Here is a 20,235-nt window from a genome sequence, read left to right on the forward strand (position 1 = left end):
GTCCCCCGAATCTCCCACACCCCACTGGATAGTACACCCCAGAATCCTCCTTCCTTTTCTCTGCCCCCAAGGCCACACTTGCCCTCCTAAGACTCTTAGAGGCTGATGTCCTCATCACCCACACCCCAGTGACAGCTCAGGGTCCTGGGGTTGGCTGCACTCTTTGGTGATGCTTTGTGACCATCGGGTACCCAGCCTCCCTTAAGCAAGGCAGCCTCCTGTGACTTCAGTGGGGACTCAGGTCTCGGTGCTGAGGAGACTCCTCCCACCTTGCAGGCCTAATGGCTTCACACCCTCAGATGCCCCCCTGCCCGACACAGCCACCTACCCACCGTGGCCGCTCACAAGCACATCCCGTCCTGTCCTCATAGCTCCGGAGGCCCACTTTCTTCCATCAAGGGCTCCTACACTCACATTCTTACTTCCTCTTCCAGCCCAGACCCCAGAATCCATCCCCTCAACCAGCCAGTCTGCCAATAAAATCCTCAGCACCTTCTGTTCTCTGTGCGGCTCACAGGCACCCATCCTCCAAAGCAGCCACAGACCTGCCTTGTTGCCCTCCACCCACACCAACCACCCGGGGAATGGCCATCACACAGAATTCCCTTAACCCCTGTGAATACATCCTTCCCTCCGCTCCCCCAGGCTCAGCGGAAGTGGCCTCCCTCCTCTCTGCTGGCTCCTCCTACAGCCAAGCGTGAAAGCTGGCCCCAGCTCTAGCCCCGTGGAGACCCACCACCATGGCTCCTAGTAGTGACACTAGGGCCATTTGCTGCTGCCAAAACCCCGGGCACTTTCAGGTTATCGTGCCCGTTGGTACCTCTGCAGCCCTCACACATCAGATACCATCCACCCCTGGCCACCGCCAGCCTCTTGGCCCTGCCCTTCCGGGCTCCCCCTGCCACCAACACCCTCCAAAGTTAAACCCTCTCCCCACTCCACACCACCCATTCCTCCCAAGCCTCTGGGCACCCACTCCTGCTTCCAGCACAAGACTGCTCTTGCTCGGCCCCTGTGTGTCCAACTGCCGACCATGCAGATCCACAGGGTGGCCCACGGCCGCTATCCATCTCTGTCCTGAACGAGCCACACGGCCTGCTGTGTGTGTGTCTGTGTGTGTGTGTGTGTGTGTGTGTGTGTGTGTGTGTGTGGTTTCCTCCAGGTCCCAGCCTAGAGGCAGGCCTGGTGCTGCAGGCCTCACCCCCAACAGGTTCACATGCTGCCCACCTGCACCCCACAGATGCCCCTTACCCTGGCGTCTGCCGTCTGGGCCACTTCTCGGATCTTCTTCACCCAGTCCTGCAGCTCCTCTTGTGAGTCAGCAGCGACATCCAGGGACCAGTGCGCCACGGAAGCCATACTGATGGAGAAGACGAACAGCCGGTTGTTCTTGCCCTCGGGACGGATGGCTGGGAGAGCAAGAGAAACAGCGCTTGGAAAGACGTCCCCGTCCCCCACACTACAGCCCAGGCACTGGCCCGGAGCCCCTCACCACCTGCCCTCCACCCCACGGGGTGTGAGGGAGGTGATGCTGCGCTGCCAGGAGAGGTGACCAGGGCTCAAACCCCGGTCTCGTGCGGGTCACGTGCCCCACCCTGTCTCCAAGGTCCCGTCACACCGTGGCCCAACCTACAAGGGCTGTGGAGGTCAGCTAGCCTTCCGCATCACCCAGTGCCTGGCTCAGGGTAAGCATGCAGGGGGTCAGAGCTGGAGGTGAAGAATCGAGACTGGGGTGTCAAGAGAGTATCCAAGCACAGGGAGAGCTCAGAGTGAGGACAGCCTTTGGGAGGCCAGCCACTGGCTTCTTCCCACAGAACACAAAGGGAGCCACAAAGGAGAGCCTGACCCTGAAGAACCGTGGGCTGGAGAAAGGGGCGGGGGCTCACCAATCTGACAAGCTGGCACATCCAAGACCCCCCGGAGCAAATCCCCCAAGGGGCTGTTCTCGTCCAAGTGCTGTGGAAAGCAAAGCCCATGGGTCGTCAGCACATCTGCTTTATACAGATGCATGGGAGGAGATGTCTGTGTGCGTGCAACAAACACACCTTAGGCACACACCCATGACAACACAAACACAGCAGGTGTATTGGAAACTGCGGACCCCACAGGGGTGTGACAGGACCGCAGGTGACTGGTGGCTGTGCATGCACAGGTACACCCGACACTGTGTGTGATGGGCATATGCACAAGAAGAGTCTGGGGACAGGGATTCTGTCGCACCAACATGGCTCTGCTCTCACCTCCCTCTCAGGCTCCAGGGCTGCGGGGCTGACCATCTCTTCCACGTAGTTTGACGGGAACCACAGCTGCTTCTTCCCACCATAGTCCCCCCGCCACCTGTGGAAGCCACAGGGTGCTGACCCCAGCAACCACTCCAAACTCCCACAAGGAGGGTATCCCTTGTCAGAGTCCCCGCACCTACGCCAGGCTGCAGGAGCAACGCTGGTGCGCAGGTATGTGGGACAGACACACCACGACAGCACAGTGGCTGGTGCACAGGGGGGTCCCCGCCTCCCAGCCCGCCACACATGCCAGAGGCTTTGGCTCTGGGGACCAGGCTCACCAGCCACCTTCTTGCTTCTCCACGTTCTGGATGATGGCGCTCTTAGTGAAAGTCAGCTCATCCTCTCTCTGGGCCTTGTAGTCAAAGAGTGCTTTGACTGCACACTGCAGAGGGGGAGACACTGGTTAGAGCAGGCAGTCTATCCTCGCCACTCTGCTGACGTGGGGCAGCCCACCCAGCATAGTCCTCGCCATCAGCCCTATAGGAGGCTCCAGGACACATGTGACCCAGGGCCTCTGCCACGGAAGCTCCTCAGAGTCCAGGTGGAACACTGCAAGCCCCTCAGCCCGGGCCACAGGGAGATTCTTGAATCTCCCCCAGAAGCCAGGGCTCACAGGCTAGGAGTGTCTGTAGGTGCCCTGGGTGCCTCCCCCAGGACCTGAAAGCCTATGGGCATGACTGGGACCCCATCATTCCTCATCTGGAAAGTAGGAGAAAAAACCTCGTCCCAGGCTCCCTGGCTGCTGAGGGACAAAGCACAACTCCTTACTCCTTAGAGAAAAAAGCAGAGAGAGAAAGGCCCTTTCGAGGGATCTGCATGAGATAAGGGAGTGAGCAGCAAAGAACAAAGTTTCTGGCCCTTGTGGCCGACCCCTGCCCTGCTGCCACCCAGGAAGTAAATGAGACTTACCCTGAGGAGCAGTTTGGAGGGGTCAGTGTTGACCCCTAGGGACAGGGACTGGGAGGGGGTCAGCCCCAGGAGAGCTGTGGTCAGACACCAACCACACATCTCTCACAAGCTCTAAGGACTCGGAAAACCACAAACACCACTTCTCCACAACGACCACAGATGCACCCCTCCGCCCCCAGCAGAGAAATACAAGCCCAGAGCAGCCAGGAGCCTCTCTAGCTTCCTGTGCCCAGACACCCGAGGTCGTACCTTGAAAGTCGGCATAGGATTCGCCTCCACATAGAAGCCTGGGTTGCGGCCCTCATACAGGGCCCCGTAGTCTGGCTCCTGGAAACAGGATTGAATAGTAGACGTTAACACCCAGAGAGAACAGGGGCTGCTGGCCTCCCTGTGCCCCTCAGTCGGTGAGGCAGGCCTCCACATGGCCTTCCTCTCCAAGCCAAGTCTGCCCCCTCCCCTGGCACCTGGTCCACCGGCATCTTGGACCTTAGCAGCACGGCTTTGCCCTTCCCTCTCTCCCAAGTTCTTAACCCTTGAGGCCCACCCCTTGATTCCGAAACCCCTCTGTTCCCGAAGGCCCAAGGTGCTGCCCGACATTCTTGCTTAGTGGCTCGCTCACTCCCCACTGGGCGCCCCCACCCCACGCTGCCTATCCATCAGCCCAGCCCCAGGCCCCAGTGTGCACAGTCCTCTCTCTGGTCACCTGTGCTCACCAATGCCAAGTCTCAAGCAGACCTCCCGCCCTAGTCCCCATCAGTCCAAGTCCTGAGCCCTCTCTGTCCCCGTGCCGTCTGTGTAGCCTTCTACCTCACATGCCTCACCCTCATGCCTCTGCCTCCTGGAGCCAACTCCCCTGCCCTGGCGACAGTCCAGTTCACACCTCCTGAGTAAGCTTCTGGCCTTGGGCCTACGTTTCCCTGCATGAGCTCCTGGACCGCCTTACCCCACACCCCGGCTCGCGGGGGCTCTCTGCTCGAATGCCTTCACCTAATGCATGCCCATCCTCGCAGACACGTTCTTGTGGAGGACATTCCCTCTGGGACACTGTCCCGGCACCCACACCATGGCCCCTAGCTGGGCAGAGTGACCCTCCCAGGAGCTCCTACAACATCCCTGGCTTCTGTGTCCCACATACCGACTGTCCTGCCACTGCCCAGCAGCTAGCCCAGGGTCACCCTGTCCACCACGCCCCCTCAAGCACTGGGCCCTCACAGCTGTGCCGATCTTCTCCAGCGCCTCCTCGTTGATGGGATAGCGCAGCTTCATCTTGCGGTACAGTGGGTGCTTCTCGTAGTAGCTGATGAGGTCCACGAGGCTGTCGAACTCTGAGTTGCCCAGGACCACCGTCTGGCCCTCCTGCTGGACGCGGCAATGCTTGATCTTGCCCTCAGCCCTTAACACAACAGCCACACAGGGTCAGGGCAGCTCAGACTCAGGCATACCCCATACCACCTACAGTACCCCGAGGCCACACCCCTCACCGGAAGGAGATGGCGTAGGAGTTGGGCTCATTCCGTTTCCTCACCAGGAAGGCCCCATCCCGGGGGACGCGCATCAGCATGTGCTCGGCCTGAGCTCTGGTCAGGCTGGCATGGTACCACCTGAAGATAGGCCCAAGTCAAGCCCTGGCCATCACCTCTCACGTCCCCCACCCAGCCCTCGGCCCCTCCCTCACTCTTTGCTCTCGTGGGCATTGGTCTGCGGGACTGGCTCTGAGAGGCGCATCTCAAATTCGTTGCAGCGTAGGGGCACCTGCTGGTAGTGTGTGATGAGGTCATAGAGCGAGTCAAAGACCAGGTTGTCTGTCAAGAAGAACTTGGGGGCCCCAGCGTCCTGCCGAGAGTGGATCCGGCAGTGCTGGACTTTCCCATTCCGCCTGAGGGAAGACAGGGAGGCAGTGAGGAGCAGGCCGGGCCCAAGCGAGGTACCTAAGTTGTTCGGGTGTGGGTGGCCCTGCAGGAGGGCTTCAAAGCACCCTGAAAAGTATATGTGTGTGCATGCATGTGATGAGATCACGTTCCATGGGAGAGCCTGTGACAGAGACCAACTACGGACCGTGGTGGTCTCTGGGAGGTGCCTGCCGCGTCAGAGTATACACGCGCCAGGAGTGGGTTACCAGAAAGAGAGGGTATAGTCGCCCACGAAGGTCTCGCTCTCTCGCACGAGGAAGGAGCCATCAGGGGCCCCGGTCTCAATGCAGTACTCGGTAAGCAGGCGCTCAGCGATGTGCCGCCCATCCCGTCCTGCCCCGAGCTTCCCGTGGAACCATTTCTCACTGGAGTGCAGCTCTGTGCTGCCACTGGCCTGTGGGGGGAGGGCAACAGCAAAGACACTCAGTGACTCTGACCCCAGCCCAGCCCCCAGCCCTGGGCTGGCCCCTCACCTCCTTGGGCTCCTCCTCATCCTCGTTGCCCTGGTCACTGCTCGTCTCCTCAGAGTAGTAGATTTTGCTGCTGGTCAGGACGAAGTAGTGGGGATACCACTCCTAGAAGACAGAAGTGGGGCCCATGAACGGAGCCCTCCTCCCGCGGTGCCCCTCCCCATGCTTGGCCTGGCCTGGCCCTCACGTGGTTCACAGGGTCCTCCAGGTAGAGGATGCCATTCTTGATGGAGTTGCTGATATCGTTCTCGGAGTACATCACTGATGTAGGCACCTCTTCATAGGCACTGCCCTCTGCCAGCTTCTTGTGCTATGGGGACAGGCCAGGACATGGCAGTGCCCCCTAGTCCCAGCGTCCCTCCTCCTCACCCAGGCTGCAATGGCCTGGGAGAGGTGCTGGGAAGTGTGGGGGGGCTCACCCCTACCTTGATAAGGATCTTCCTCTTGAGCTGGTTGGGTGAGGGGAGTCCATCGGCAGCGATGTCCACAGGCTTGGTAAGGAGTGTGTCCCCAAGCACCTTCTTGAAGTACTGTGCCATGTTCCTCTGCTGGGCAATGCTGCAATGGTCCTCAATGGACAGGATGACCGGGTACCTAAAGGGTAAGGAGCCAGTGCAGTGACAGAGGCCTTACAATTCTGAGGGATCAATGCTTAGTCCAAACACCCCCTCAGAGAAAGAGGTGTTAGGGACCAAGGCCCTGGAGGCCCTGTCTGTAAGAAAGCTACCCAGAGAAGATGCTGGCCTTGGTTGCTGGAAGGGTTAAGAAGGTTCCACAGGGGCACCAAAGGGTGCAACAGGAACAAAGGGGTGGAACCCCTGCAGACAGAGGTCCCCAGAGTTGGTCCAGCTATGGGGGCTCTCCCAGCAGTGCAAGAGACATCCCACACCAAGAAGGTAAGGAGAGACAGGAATCACCCTCCAGTTAGTTGCCGGAGCCCCCGATGATCCCTTCAGTGAGGCATGAGAGACTAGTGAGCACAGGTAGGGGTGAACAGGAATTGCAGGACAGCAGGTAGGGATGTGGACAACTCTCTGGGCTGTGAAGGGAAAGGGGTTGGTAGGACAATGGCCTAAAGAGACCACTGGGGTTAAGGAAGTGTTTTTTGCAGACGGGTAGAGCTTTAGTTTGCTCCACAGGCTAGAGAAAAACCATTGAAGAGGGTGGACCATGGATGTAAGAAACAGGGAGGGGCTTAGGAAGAATGGGTCAAGCAAACGGCAAGAGGACGAAAGAAAAATGGGGAATGGGGACAGGGCACTGGAGGGGACCCTCTGTCACAGGACAGAGCTGGAGCCAAGCTGACCCCAGCCCTCCTCCCTTCTCTCCCACTCACTCTGAGGCCACAAAGGCGTGCTCCTTGATAGTGTGCAGGACGTCTGAGAACTTGATCTTGGTGGTAAGGGTGTGTCCATGGTAAATGACTGGCATCCCATCTGGGCCATCCCAGCAGTCCACTGGGGAGCAACATGACCACAGTCAAGAGGGCAGGCCCCCCCAACCTCCTCCCCCAGCCTTGGCCCTCACGCACACTCAATGCAGCGACAGCCCATCCGCAGGCAGCGAGCGTAGGCTTCCAGGGAGGACTCGCTGGAGAACTGGTCCCCGGTCAGGTATCTGGACAGGGAAGGAGAAGCAAGCGTGGTTGGGTGAATGCCTCCCTCCCAAGGGTGGGCCAGGTGGGGCCCAAGGGAGGCACTCACGTGTTGTGGGAGGAGGAGATCCAGTAGTGGGAGAGGGGGTTGTTCATGGTTTCTGGGCACACTGCATCCAGCTGTGAGTTCCACACACTGTTCTCTTTGGAGAACAGGAAGGTGACAAACTGTCCAGGAATGGGCAGGAAAAGAAAGCCAGAGTGAGCCCCTACCCCAATCTGCTGGCATGGCAGTGGTGGGAAGGAGAGGATGCTCACGGTCTACTGTGGTGGGCCAGGAAACCAGTGTGTGTTGGGGCGGGGGGGGGGGGGGGGGGGGTGAGGGGAACAAGGTAGCTAGCACCCCTAAGGAGAATCTGGCTCCTGGGACCCATGTGGGCTTCTGGTCGGCAACCCCCATTCTAGCGAGTAAAAGGCAGGGCTCACCTCATCCAGGAAGAAGTACGGCTCTTCAATCTCTCGCAAGGGGTCTCGGAGAAAGCTGAGCATAAATTCTTGCACCTGAAGCTGGTCGATGGCCCACAGCTCCTGGTGGGGGTGGGGTGGTGAGGAGCGCACGAGACGCGGCCCGTGACGAGCCCAGTCCCTACCCCCCAGCCAGGCACCCTGGCACCGCCGAGCCCAGCCATACCCCCTGGTACTCGAGGAGGAACTGCTGGAACTCAGGAAGGGACACGCGACAGAGCTCCGGCCGCTCCACCGCCCTGTGGGGAAGAAGGGAAGTACCTGGCAGCCAGCTGGCTGGCACAGCCCACAGACAGTGAGGGGCCCCTCGGAAGGCAGAGCCCAGCTCCCGGCCAGCACAGCTGCCCCAAAGGGTCCCGCATGGCTCACCCCCTCCCAATGCCTCCCACCTATACGGGGAGGGACCAGGGGAGAACCCTACCGCCCCACTTCAAACCAAACCTCAGGGCACTGGCTTCCAAGAAGGGGAGGTCCATCTGCAGGAGACAGAACCTGGTCAGAGTGAGAGCCCCTGGGGAGGCCATGTGGGAAAAGGGCTTTCAGGAAGAAAGGCTGGGGCAACAGACAGGGGTGGGCCTCAAGAGGAGAAGAGCTGGAGAAATGGCACCCAAAAGCCCTCAAGCGGGGCAGCAGGGCTGAGGCAAGCAGGGCGGGGGCTGGGGTGGGAAAGCAGGGGCAGGGGCCATGGGAGGGCAGGTGGCTCATGCACCGTCTTCTGGGCGCTGTACATGAGGCTGCGGTACAGCTGAGCAAACTGCCCATAGGTGATGTCACTGCTGCGCTGCTCCAGGTCCTGCATGGCACAGGACAGGGCTCCGGTCAGGCCCACAGCAAGGGGCTCCCGGGCTGCCCCCACTGCCTGCCTGTGGATGGCCTGAGAATTCCCTACCGTCAGACGCTCTCGGAGGAAGCGCATGTTGGGGACCCGGTAGTTGACCTGGGACAGCATGTTCTTCAGGTCCTTGGCTGATATACTGAGGAAAGAGAGACATCCCCAGTGGCATCACCCAACCTCTCATGACCTCTGACCTATGGGCTGAGTCCACCTGGGGTTGGACAGGTAAGCACTACCCTTGGACCTATGTTTCTGATGGGGAGACTAAATCAGAACCCTTGGGGTGACCAAGAGAAGTCCCCTCCTTTCTCTGGGCCTCAGTTTCCTCATCTGAGCAAAGAAAAAGGTCATGATTCTGGCAAGAAAAGAGCAAACAGGCCCAGGGAGGTGGGTCAGGATGGGGGAGGGGAGCCAATCTTTAGGTGTCAGGCACTCAAGCCTGTACCTCTAGTCCCCCAGGCTCTCCCAGAGGCTGTTGGTCCACCCAGAACACAGGGAGGCAGCCTCCCCCTGCTGAACTTCCAGGCCCCGCACAGCTTGCTCACATATTCCCTGTGAGGGGCAGCTCAACAGTGATTCCTCCCCAGTCACCCTGGAATGCTGGGAGTTTGTGCCTCAATACCCAGAACTGGTGGCGGTAGTAGGGGCGGGGGAGGGCCTGCTCAGTGAACTACCACTGCTGGTGACTGGGCACTCTCCTGGGGTCTGACGGGAAAGTGTCCCTGCCCTCCGGGGCCCAGGATTTGGGGATAGGGGACACTGCTGGGCCCTGGCAGCAGAATGGAAAAGATGGGGGAAAGGGGGACTTTCCCCTCCTCCTCCTGCTCAGGAGCCTGGCAGGCAGCAGCAAAACTTCCTTCCAGGATCCACCTCTGTACTGAGTGGTCTTAGCTGGTGCTGGCAAGTACTGTTGAGCAAGTGCCTGCTCTCTGCAGGCACCAGCTCATCTCTGACCCCCAGTCACCAGGAGGGAGACTGTCAGGGTCCTTGCTTTGCAGGTTAGGAAACTTGCTGCATCACCAAGCTTTCCCTCTGTGGACTCTTTGCCATTAGCATTACAAGCTAAGCAAGCTATCTCTCTGACCAAAACACTTGTCTTGACCCAGCTAACCTCTCCAGCTACCACCCCCTTCTCTGCTCCCCTTCACAGCAACACCTTGAAGGAGCCATCCACACTCCCTTTCCTTCCCTGAACTCACTTCTCCACTCCTCAAGGTCACCAACAACCTCTGTGCTGTCAAGTCCAAAGGGCACCTCTCTGTCTTCAACACACTTGACAAGGCCTGGCACAGCCGACCATTCCCTCCTCCCCAAGCTTCCAAAACTGCCCCCTCCCCCCCCCCCCGCCACCCCGGCCAGGTTTTCCTCTTACCTCACGAGTTGCTACTTCCCTTGGCCAGCACCTCTTCACCTCTCAAATCCCCAGTGTCCGAGCAGCCTGGGATCAGATGCTAGCCCTCTTCCCTTTTTGGGCTATGCTTACCCCCACCCCCCCACCTCAGGTGATCTCCAGCCTCATGGCTTGTAGAAGAAACATCTCTATACTCCTGAGGTAACATCTCCTGCCCCAACTTCTCCCTTAAACTCACTCTACCCACCTGCCAACTCCATGGCTCTACCTGGACATCTAAGGGCGTCATAAAACTTAATACACCCCAAATGAACCCGTAAGCTCCCCAAATGTGCTCCTCCCATGGCCTTCCCCATTTCAGTCAATGGCAACCCCACCTTTTCAGATGCTCCAGCCAAAAAGCTTACTGTTATCCTGGACTACTCTTTCTTTTGCATGCCAAAATCAATGGTAGGAAATTCTATTGGATTCTATCTTCAAAATACAGCAGAGCTCAGAGACGCCTGGCTGGCTCAGTCAGTTAAACATCCAACTCTTAATCTCAGCTCGGGTCATGATCTCAGGGTTTTTGAGACCAAGCCCCATGTCGGGGTCTGCGCTAACAGCGCGGAGCCTGCTTAGGATTCTCTCTCCCTCTTTCTCTCTCAAAATAAACAAACTTAAAAAAAAATAAAACAAAACATTAGAGCCCAAATCCAACCACTTCCTTCCCCCCGCCCACTCAAACTCTCTCATCTTCCACCTGGAATGCTGAAGCGGCTCCCTGGCCAAGCTCTCCGGCTCTGCCCTGCCCTGGACTCTCCAGAGGCACCAGCATTCCTGTGCAACTCAAGTCAGGTCACCAGATGCCTCCCTTCAAAACCCTCTGTGGTTTTCCAGCTCTTTCACAGCAGCAGTCAAATGCCCTTACCGTGACCTGATCTCTGTCCTCCACCTCTCCTTGGCCCCTCTGTCACAGGACAGCTTCAAAGGCACGCGCTTCAGAAGGCACCCCCTTACACACTACAGGCCCCTGACCCTCTCTGTAGGACACCCAGAGCCAGTTCTCCGTGTCCTGTCTCTGTCCCCAGTGGCAGGGCACACAGCTTATAGTCCCTGGCCTCTCTCACCAGCCTGCACCAAGGCCATTAGAGGGCTTTCTGCAGGAAGTTACTTGTGCCAGAACCACTCGCCTGCCCCTCAGCTCTGCTAAAGGCAGGCCTCCCTGGGTCCTCTGGTTCTCCAGCAGCTGCTCAGAGACATGGCTACTGTTCTGGCTGCCCCAAACCACCTGCTGGGCTACAGGCACAGCTCAAAACCTACCGATCCTCACGATTCCGATCCACCGAATAGAACTGCTTCCTCAGCCACCTGGAGGGAGAGAAGCCTGAAGTGAGAACACTTCTCCAGCCAGACTAGTTCTGGGGAAGTCAGTAGGCAGTGTCCGGGCACACAAAGGCCTGTGTCCCTGCCTCTGCTCCCTAGAACCTAATGCCTCCAACCCTAACCACAGCAGGGGTGGTTCTTACCTTTCAATCTGCAGAGGTGTGGCCGCCTGCAATGTATCTTCCATCAGCCAAGTTAACCCCTTGATCCACATGTTCACTTCATCCTCAGATGTAGCTGTGATCAAGGGGTAAAGAGCTGAACTGAGGACACATACTTCCTGCCAAGCCAGGAGCCAGTAGATATTCCCTCTAACTACCCCCTACACCTCCTCCAGACCCTGGACTCCTACCTTGCAGGCTCAGGGTCTTCAGGCGGAACTCCATCCCATACAGTATGACAAAGCAGTGTGACTGGTCTGTTCGGAAAGCAGGATCCTCTTGGTAGCGATCAAAATCCCGTGAGGTCTTCCCTGGGCGGATCTCCTTGATTTCTCGAATGTCAACTAGGAAGACAGAGAAGAGACCAAGATCAGGCTGGGGTCTCTGAGTCCACACCAAAATGAGGGCAGCCTGGTTTCCTCACTCATTCCCATACTCTCCCTCAGGGAAGAATGACAAAGAGAGACACCCTGTCCAGGGGCAGAGCCAGGAATGCTCACAGTCCCACTAGGTGGTAAAAGAGAGTTGGGCTAAGCCTAAGGACAGGCCTCTACTAAAAGCTGAGCTGTCTGAGGGAGCAGACAGCCCCATCCTGCGTACCTTCCCTTGCTGAGAATGTAGGCAGGTCACTCTGACCTGGAAAAAAGCTGGACTCTAAGAGAGAGAGAAATGGGGACTAAGGCTGTTCTTCTGTGAGGACCATTTCCTGATACAAAACACACAAACCAAACTGTAAAGTCCCAGGGCAGGGCTAGGAAGACCCAAATTGTCTCAGGATCCATGGGAGAAATGAGGGATCAGGCCCAGGGGACTGATGTACCCCTGAAAAGGCTCACCACCTAAAGACATGCCCAAGCAAGTCTCAGCAAGAGGCCTGGCAGTGGGTATCCAAAGGGATGCTTCCCCATCCTGACTGTCAAAGGGCCTGGTGCTCCCCTGCCCTGACACAGTACACATCGGGAAAGCACAGGGGCCTGAATGGGAGACAACCTGCCTCAGCCACTAATAAGGGAGATGATGCTAAGTGACTCATTTAACTTCTTCCAGTCTCAGTTTTACCATATATAAGGCCAAGGGCTTGACTGAATTTCTCTAGTAAACAGGGTGGTAGAAAAACATACACGGACTCTGGGATCAGACTGCCTGGACTAGAATCCCAGCTCTACCTCCCACCAGCTGTGTGACCTCAGCACAATGACAAACGCTCTGACCCCACTGTTTCATCTGTTAACACAGGTAACAAGTAACAGTGAGGGTGCTAGTAAGATCAAAAGTCCTAAGACCCAAAACTGCCCAGCCCTGTATGTGGCACACCGGAGCTCATTCAATGCAAGCTCCCTTCCTCTGCTCCCTCACCAAAGTATGCTTGGGGCACAGGTTCTAGCCCCAGGCCTGGAGAGGGCCCTAGCACTGCGCAGCACAGAGAAGGGCTGCCTCCCGCCACACACCCACATTGATCGCCCGGTGCTGGCTGCGACCCTGGAGAGGGCAGACTTTCCAAGCCAGATAGAGACGGCTTTAGGGAAGATCTCTTCAAACAGAAGAAGCCTGGCTTACCACCAGAGAGGACTCTCCCTGAGCACTGCCCTGGCACTACAGCCCCTTCAAATGCTCTCAACCCAGACTGGCCCAGAAGATCTGGAGCCCGGAGTAGCTCTAGCACACTACGGTCCACCCCAGTGCCCTCCCAGCTCCAACTGTACACCACTCTGGCTGAATGCCCTAAGGGGTCCAGAACCGGGCCCTCTTCCTCCCCTTCCAGCCACAGGTGTGCCTCATCTATCCCACCTGAAATAGAGGCACTGCTTCTAGCCCCAACCCCAGCTGCTCCCATCACAGCATTACTGGTTCTACCTGGACCTCACTCCCTGCTCCCTTGCCTTCATCAACCCCTTAGGCCTGGTCCTCCTGCTGAAACCCCTGCCCTCACCCCCAAGTCCTCTTTACCCATGAGCCACCCTTCCTAAGTTTTCTGAATCCTTAAAATAACATTGTTCTGATCCTTCCCAAAGTTGCTCACTGAGGAGAACATGCTCCTTCTCTGGCCTTCAAGGCCCTTCTTGGTGGGGCCCAGTGGTTTACACCCCCAGCTTCTTCCCTCCCATCTTTTCTGCTCCATCTAAACTCAGCTGGACCAAGCGCAAGAATGGCCAGTGCTTCTTATCACCCATTGCGTCCCAGTCCCTAGGATGGACTGTCTACCTCCCAGGCTCCATCCTCTCCCTCCAAAGACCCAACTTGGAATCCTACAGCAATCACACCCATGACTCCTCGTGGCAATACGTGTGTGTGTGTGTGTGTGTGTGTGTGTGTGTGTGTGTGAGAGAGAGAGAGAGAGAGAGAGAGAGAGAGAGAGAGAGAGAGGACGGAGAGAGAGAACATTCCTCATCTCCCCCTAGGCCAGGCTTGCTGAAGGACTGAATGAACAAATGAAAAAAGCAGGCACACGGGTGGGGGAAGGGGCCACAAAAAGCGGGGGAGGGTTTAGAAACAAGGAGTTACACTCAGGTAGAAACAGGGAGGGTGGGGGGAACTGAGTCACAAAAACCCAGCCTGAGAAGATAGTTTCCAAGGATGGAAGGAGGAGCTGAACAGGGGAAATGCCCAGATCAGAAACTGCAGAATAACCACAAACCCTGCCCTTTGAAACAGAAACCAGCACACTTTTCCGGTGCAGAGCTGCTGTCATTCCCTCCCACACCTCTCACAAAGGCACACAACCTCACACACACAAATGCATCTATGCCAGGGCCTGCATGCTCCACAGCCTGGGCCCTTCCTCTCAGCTGCCCGCCTATCACTAGAAGTAGTCCAGGACGTGCCTACTGCTCGGCAGGCAGCTAGAGGGTCAGTTAAAAGCTTGGGGCCAGGCCTCATGGAGCCCTGTGTGGGTGCACGAGCACATGTGCATGCACACGCAAGCACGCACACACACACACACACACACACACACACATACACACACACACACCCCACACACACTGCCAGCAGGCCCAGGAGAACTTCTGTCCTGTCCTGTGCTCCTGGGCACATTCCCCTGAGACTAGGCTGGAGGCAGAATGGGCTCCTGTCTAAGACAAGACCCAGGGGGGCCGAGCAGCTACAGAGCAGCTCCAGGCCAGGTGTCCAAGTCTCCCCAGCTCCTGCTTAGCCACACTTGATCCCTTATACTTCCCCCACATAAGGAAGTGCCAGCCTGGTCCTGATGCCTTCCAAGTGCATCAAGGCAACAGCAGGCTAAAAAGGATATAACGCCTGGTGAGATGCTCTACTACATTCTTAAAAGTCATATCCTATGTCACCTCCCAACCCCACTTCCCATCCTCCTGCCTCCCAGACAAACACAGAAAGGGTCTCCTTTCCTAAGAGAGCCAGGACTGGTCCCCCAGGGACTGCCATCAGGCGAGGAGACTCCCTGGGACAGGCATGGCCTCTGCCTTAGTTGGGGGGAGGGAGAGGCCAAGCCACCCCAGCTGTCTGGGTCAGAACTGCAGTAGAACAGGAAGGGCAGGGACAGAGACCCTCCCAGGACCTGGGAGCTTGGAGAGGAGAGGAGAACTACTTGGAAGAGCAGGAGAGTACCACCCTGCTTCCAGAGACCCACGACCCAGCACTCATCACCCACTCACAACCATGGGAAAACAATGTTCAAGGAACACTGGGGAAAAGAAAAGCCAGGGTACTGAGAGGCCCTCGGTAGGCTGGAAACAAGGAAGTGAGACAGGACGGGGGCAGGATCTCACAACCAGGGGGACTGTGGCTAGGCCAGCCTGCTGCTGTGTGGCACAAGAGAGTGTAGGGCTTTCACCAATGACAAAGGCCCATCTTCCAGCTCACTCCAACCTGAGAGGGCCTGGGGTTCCATCAGCACAATGTGGCCAAGCTCAGCCTGCCCGGAGGCATGGTGTGCTGGAGGACCAGGTTCCTGAGGCCCATGCTTTAGGAATTGCATGAGTATCACCACTCCAAGCATGGCTGTGGTGGACAGTAACAAGATAAAACTATCCCGGGCATTTAATCACCCACACATCCTCAAGAAGATATAGAGACTAACCCTTCTCGAGAGAGGCTTTGGGGTAACCTGCACCTGGGCCAGGGACTGGCATCACATGCCAGCTCTGCGGGCTGAGGACCTTCTGATGGCCAGGCTGCCTGGAACTCCGGGCAGAAGCCTGGGGGTCCTGTGGCAATCTGCCTCCTCCCACTCCCTCAGGAAGCCTGCCCTGACCATCCCCTTCCTGAAGGCTTGCCCACACCTAGCAGAGGAGAACCACACAGGTCTTAAATTGCAGCCCTGGGCAGGCCCTCACTCTTTCGGTCTTGGTTTCCCCATTAGTAAACTGGCAATTCTTCTTACCTCACAGTGTTGCAGTAAGGGCTTTGCCAGGAACCAATGATCCCAGTGAGTCTGAAGGAGCTTTGACCCCTGCCTGCCTATGTGCCTAATGTGTTAACATGGAGTCCAAGGGGCCGGCAGCAGGGGAAACCAATGCATCCATCTGCCAGGGCTTTGCTGGGAGTGAACCCAGACCTAGGAGAGGTAAAGCTAGGCCGCAGCTGCCTCGGCCAAAGGAAAAGAATACAAGCAGCCATTTCCCTAGCTCAAAAAAAGAGTTCACGGGGATGGGGCACCATGGAGGAGTGGGGCTCCTGGGACCAAAGTTCAGATCAGTGCACGCAGACATGCTCTAAGCCAGGAGCTGCTTCTTGAGCCTGCAGTCCCTGCAGCCACAGCACCCCACCTGCACACTCATCAAGAGTCTGAGGCATACGTACCCTATGGTGTGGCATCAGAACGGGAGACAAACAGATCTGAAATCACAAAGATCAATTTTCAAATCCTGTTTCCAAGTGTATAGCTGGGCTTCAGTCTGCTCTCCTCTCTGGCAGACCATGGATAAAATGAAGGTTTTTGTTAGGACAGCCAATTGACCATCACATGCAAACAGACTATGACATAAAGATATTCACAGAGGAGACTCAACCTTGACCTGCCTTGACCACCCCAACCTTGGATTGATTTTTATGCAGAAGGAAACAGGCTCATTGCCTGGTGGCAGGGGCCAGCTCTAAGCATTGAGGCAGAATGCCACAAGACTGAAGCTGCAAAACCAAAGCTTGCATGACCAGACAAGGAAACCCCCGCCCTTCTCTCCTATTTTGGCCCAGGGACAGACTCCTTGCCACAGAGACTAAAGACCAGCAGTTACTCAATGCTGAATGGCTGGGTCAGGCAGGCTTGAAGAGCAACTGCCTTCTGGACATACCAGTAATGGCAGTCACTTTCCCTTTAAGAGCCTCAGTTTCCTCATCTGAGCCCCAGAACTGATCCCATGCACTTTGAGAGGTGGGTAGCTAGACAAACAACAAAGAGTACTGTTGCTGCTCTCAGGGCCAGCTTAGAACTTGCCTTTGTGGGAAAGTAGGTCCCTAACTCTGGGACAGCACCCAATCTACTGCATGAGGAGAGGAGAGGGTGCCATGAAGGGGACAAGCTAAATGACAGGCAGCCAGTTTGCAGCCTGAGAAGGGGTTGAAGACAATGACCATAGAGGACCTGTCTATGCTAGGCTCTTCTGAGGGAAGAGCTGCTTCCGGTCTTAGAATCCTGCTCCCCAACCCCTCCCAGACATCAGGTGGAGCCACAAGTGCCCCACCAGCCCTCCTCTTGCCCAGTACAGGAACAATAGAGAAGAGAAAGGGTATGGGGGAGGAGGGGGAAGGGCGGGGAGGCACCAAACCTTTATCAGGGTATCTTAATGAATATGGCTCAGGAGAACCAGCCAATCCTGATCCATAGCAGATTTCATTCTACCCATGGTAGGCCCTGGGACAGGGAGAAGGGAGCCCAGCATCAAATCCAAGATTCTAAATTAGACCCAAGATTCTTGGTCAAGAACCAGTATCCTAACGTTCCCTGCCCCCAGTGAAGCCACTTTCCAAACAGCCCTACAAAGATAGAGGTCCTCCAAACCTACTGGTCAATTAACCACCCATCGGACAAGGAGGATGTACAGAGAAGGATCATGAACACCAAACACTGGAAAGGCAGGCAGGAGGCACAGCCCCAACTCTGGGCCTCATTTTTCTCACCTGCAAATTGGGATCACCACTACTGGCCCCTTCTTCATTGGGCTACTACGAGATGTCAATAAGAGACACCAAAGTGATCTCACCAGAAAGAGACAGAACGACATACTGAAAATTAAACCCCCCAAATGATGAACATATGGCCAAGAACACCACCACCAGCACAACAAAAAAAACAGAAGGAAGTGGCCCATATCACAAATTTCTGGATATGAAACATGCTTTCAGTGAAATATTTTTCCTTTTACAAGGCAAGCTAATTGATGAAACTGCAGAAATTATTCATACAGAAATATATTATACACACACACATTTTGCAATTTATAAGAATTACAACTCATGGTAAGTATGAACGTTTTGTTTGTTTGTTTTTCCAAATCCAGAGAGCTTGAAAGAGGTAAGTGAATGTTATCTGGTCAGGTCTGGGGGTTTTCATTACTCCCACCCGTGGTATGTGGACTTCCAGATCTCCTCCAGGCCTGTGTGCCTAGCCTGCAGAGGGCGCTGGGGGAAGCTGGGGAAAGTCCAACCCTCCTCCAAACGGGCCGGGTCCAATCAAAGCAGCAAACTGCAAGGACCCCAGCCCATCAGCTCTCAGACCACACTCCTCCCTCCAAGCCTCTGCACATGCCAGGCCCACCTTCTCTCCATCAGGCCCAGTCCAGTGGCATACCCAGTGCTCTGCCACTCTTGTCACACTGTCTAGTGCTTCCAGGTACCTAGGTCACTGGCTGCAAGCTAGCTCCCCAAAGAAGATACTACATTTGGCCCTTTCCACTCCCAAAACCTAGGTCCTAGGAGGACTCAAAATGTTTACAGAGTGCTAAGGAGCAAGAATTAACACATGAGTTAGACTCCAAAGCTCGTTATCTAACAAAGGCAGCAAAGACCAAAGATGCTCAAAGATGGTATCAGGGATGGCTTCCTGGAAGAGGTGGTGCAGTGGGGCAACAAAGGCAGAGGAGCTACAACCAATATGCAAATACAGAAGTTGGTGAGGTTTACTATGGGGATAGAAGAAAGAAGGAGTGGTCACAGTTGGGAAGGAGGGGGGAGACATGGCCCCTGGGGGCCAGTGCTATCTGGAAATACTGGGAAGTCCCTACACAAAGGTTGCTGCAGCTGATGGGAACCACAGGAAGCTAGTGGAGCTCTGAGGAACAGAAAAAGCAGGGCTCCCTCAGCACTCTGCCCTCCTTGGCTCTAAGCCAAGGCCACCAGGAGATTCAGAAGAGCAAGTCCAGAGAGATGGACAATCTCCCCCAGTGGGGCACCTGGTTCATTCAGTACAACATGTGACTCTTGACCTCAGGGTCATAAGTTTTAGCACTGCACTGACTGTAGAGATTACTTAAAAATAAAATCTTTAAAAAAAAATCTTCCCTGGGGGCGCCTGGGTGGCTCAGTCGGTTGAGCGTCCGACTTCAGCTCAGGTCACGATCTTGTGGTCCGCGAGTTCAAGCCCCGCGTCGGGCTCTGGGCTGATGGCTCAGAGCCTGGAGCCTGCTTCCGATTCTGTGTCTCCCTCTCTCTCTGCCCCTCCCCCGTTCATGCTGTGTCTCTCTCTGTCACAAAAATAAATAAACGTTAAAAAAAAAAAATTAAAAAAAAATCTTCCCCCCAAATGCTCTTCCATCATTAGCCCTTCCAAGTACAGCCTGGGGTACACAAATGGGCCATTCCCAGTTGCCCCCACCCCACCCCACCACCTCTTTCATTACCCTCTAAAGAAACTACACATGCAGGGAGAGGGAACACAAATGGAAACACAAATGGAACGGACCCTTCTCTTTCAGAGGATGCCGAGATGGAGGAAGGAAGCCACGAGGGGAAGCAACTGCTCTGTGCCCAATTCCTGGCCCCCTACTTCTGTCTGTCACCCCTACACAAGTTCCCGTGCAGCGCCCCAAGGATAGGGCAGGCACTGCAGTCCAGAGCCCCCCTCAGAGGGAGCCAGAGACAAAGACACTCTGCCCCCAGGCAGCTGTAACTAGAAGATACAGCTTTCACAGCCTGCAGACCTCCGAAGGGGAAGGATGGAGGTGCCTGGAAGGGAGGCAAGGACAGAACCTAGGCACAGGTGGGAAAAACACCTGACAAAGCTGGAAGCAGGGGGCATGGAATGGGCCAGCAGTCACCACGCTGCTCAAGGCCTCTGGAAGGAGAGTTCCCCTCAGATCCCCCAATCCCCTCTGTTCTGAGACTGTGACCTTCCCCCTCTTACTTTCCAACAGAAACAGTCAGAAGCAGCTCCCAGATCCCACCAGAGAGGAAGTCAAAAGTGGGGATGGGGGGGGGGGGGAGGAGTGGTAGCTATTTACCTCCATTTTACAGACAAGGTTTGAGGCTCGGAAACTTGGGGCCACAGGGTCACTCAACAAAGAAAAGGTGAGGATGGGGCTTATCTCTTCCCATTCCTGTGCAGCAGCTGCTTTCAAACCAGAGTAGCAGGGGAAAGAGGCCACAGCCCCTTCCCAGGGTGTACACAAGGAAACCCTGGTTGAATCTGGGAGTCCAGGATGTACCAGGGCAGAGTTTAGCCTCTGCTTCTGGCTGGGGTTTCATCAGTCACTCCTCCCCAAACACCTGACTGAGAAGGGCAGCCACGTCTGACTCGGTGTCTGGGCCCTCTCCCACCTTGATAAACAGGAAAAGGCCATTCAGACAGCTGGATGGAGGTCTGCAGGGTCCTCCTACATGGGACCTTGAACCCATATGTACTAACTGCTTCAGGTTACAG

General features: G+C 56.2%; 1 protein-coding gene across 3 annotated transcripts in view; it reads right to left on the reverse strand.

Annotated features, from left to right (window-relative positions):
• PLCG1 (phospholipase C gamma 1) overlaps positions 1-20,235 on the reverse strand; it is a 36,330-nt gene that overhangs the window by 3,694 nt on the left and 12,401 nt on the right. For 2 of the 3 annotated variants that reach the window (XM_023251250.2, XM_023251251.2), the window contains exons 2-24: positions 11,597-11,749; positions 11,388-11,481; positions 11,182-11,229; positions 8,583-8,667; positions 8,403-8,486; positions 8,135-8,169; positions 7,860-7,932; positions 7,655-7,756; positions 7,278-7,396; positions 7,106-7,191; positions 6,911-7,031; positions 6,000-6,168; positions 5,762-5,884; positions 5,578-5,679; positions 5,311-5,498; positions 4,870-5,070; positions 4,676-4,795; positions 4,407-4,587; positions 3,444-3,521; positions 2,564-2,667; positions 2,241-2,337; positions 1,887-1,956; positions 1,252-1,409 (exon numbers count right to left, since the gene is read on the reverse strand). In XM_023251250.2, the coding sequence (XP_023107018.1) occupies positions 1,252-1,409; positions 1,887-1,956; positions 2,241-2,337; positions 2,564-2,667; positions 3,444-3,521; positions 4,407-4,587; positions 4,676-4,795; positions 4,870-5,070; positions 5,311-5,498; positions 5,578-5,679; positions 5,762-5,884; positions 6,000-6,168; positions 6,911-7,031; positions 7,106-7,191; positions 7,278-7,396; positions 7,655-7,756; positions 7,860-7,932; positions 8,135-8,169; positions 8,403-8,486; positions 8,583-8,667; positions 11,182-11,229; positions 11,388-11,481; positions 11,597-11,749 (2,591 nt within the window). Of the gene's footprint in view, positions 1-1,251; positions 1,410-1,886; positions 1,957-2,240; positions 2,338-2,563; positions 2,668-3,443; positions 3,522-4,406; positions 4,588-4,675; positions 4,796-4,869; positions 5,071-5,310; positions 5,499-5,577; positions 5,680-5,761; positions 5,885-5,999; positions 6,169-6,910; positions 7,032-7,105; positions 7,192-7,277; positions 7,397-7,654; positions 7,757-7,859; positions 7,933-8,134; positions 8,170-8,402; positions 8,487-8,582; positions 8,668-11,181; positions 11,230-11,387; positions 11,482-11,596; positions 11,750-16,181; positions 16,218-20,235 lie in introns of all 3 variants that reach the window. The other variant, XM_023251252.2, reaches the window with a different exon arrangement.

The sequence above is a fragment of the Felis catus genome, chromosome A3 (genome assembly GCF_018350175.1).
Source record: "Felis catus isolate Fca126 chromosome A3, F.catus_Fca126_mat1.0, whole genome shotgun sequence".
In the NCBI taxonomy this organism is placed as follows: Eukaryota; Metazoa; Chordata; class Mammalia; order Carnivora; family Felidae; genus Felis; species Felis catus.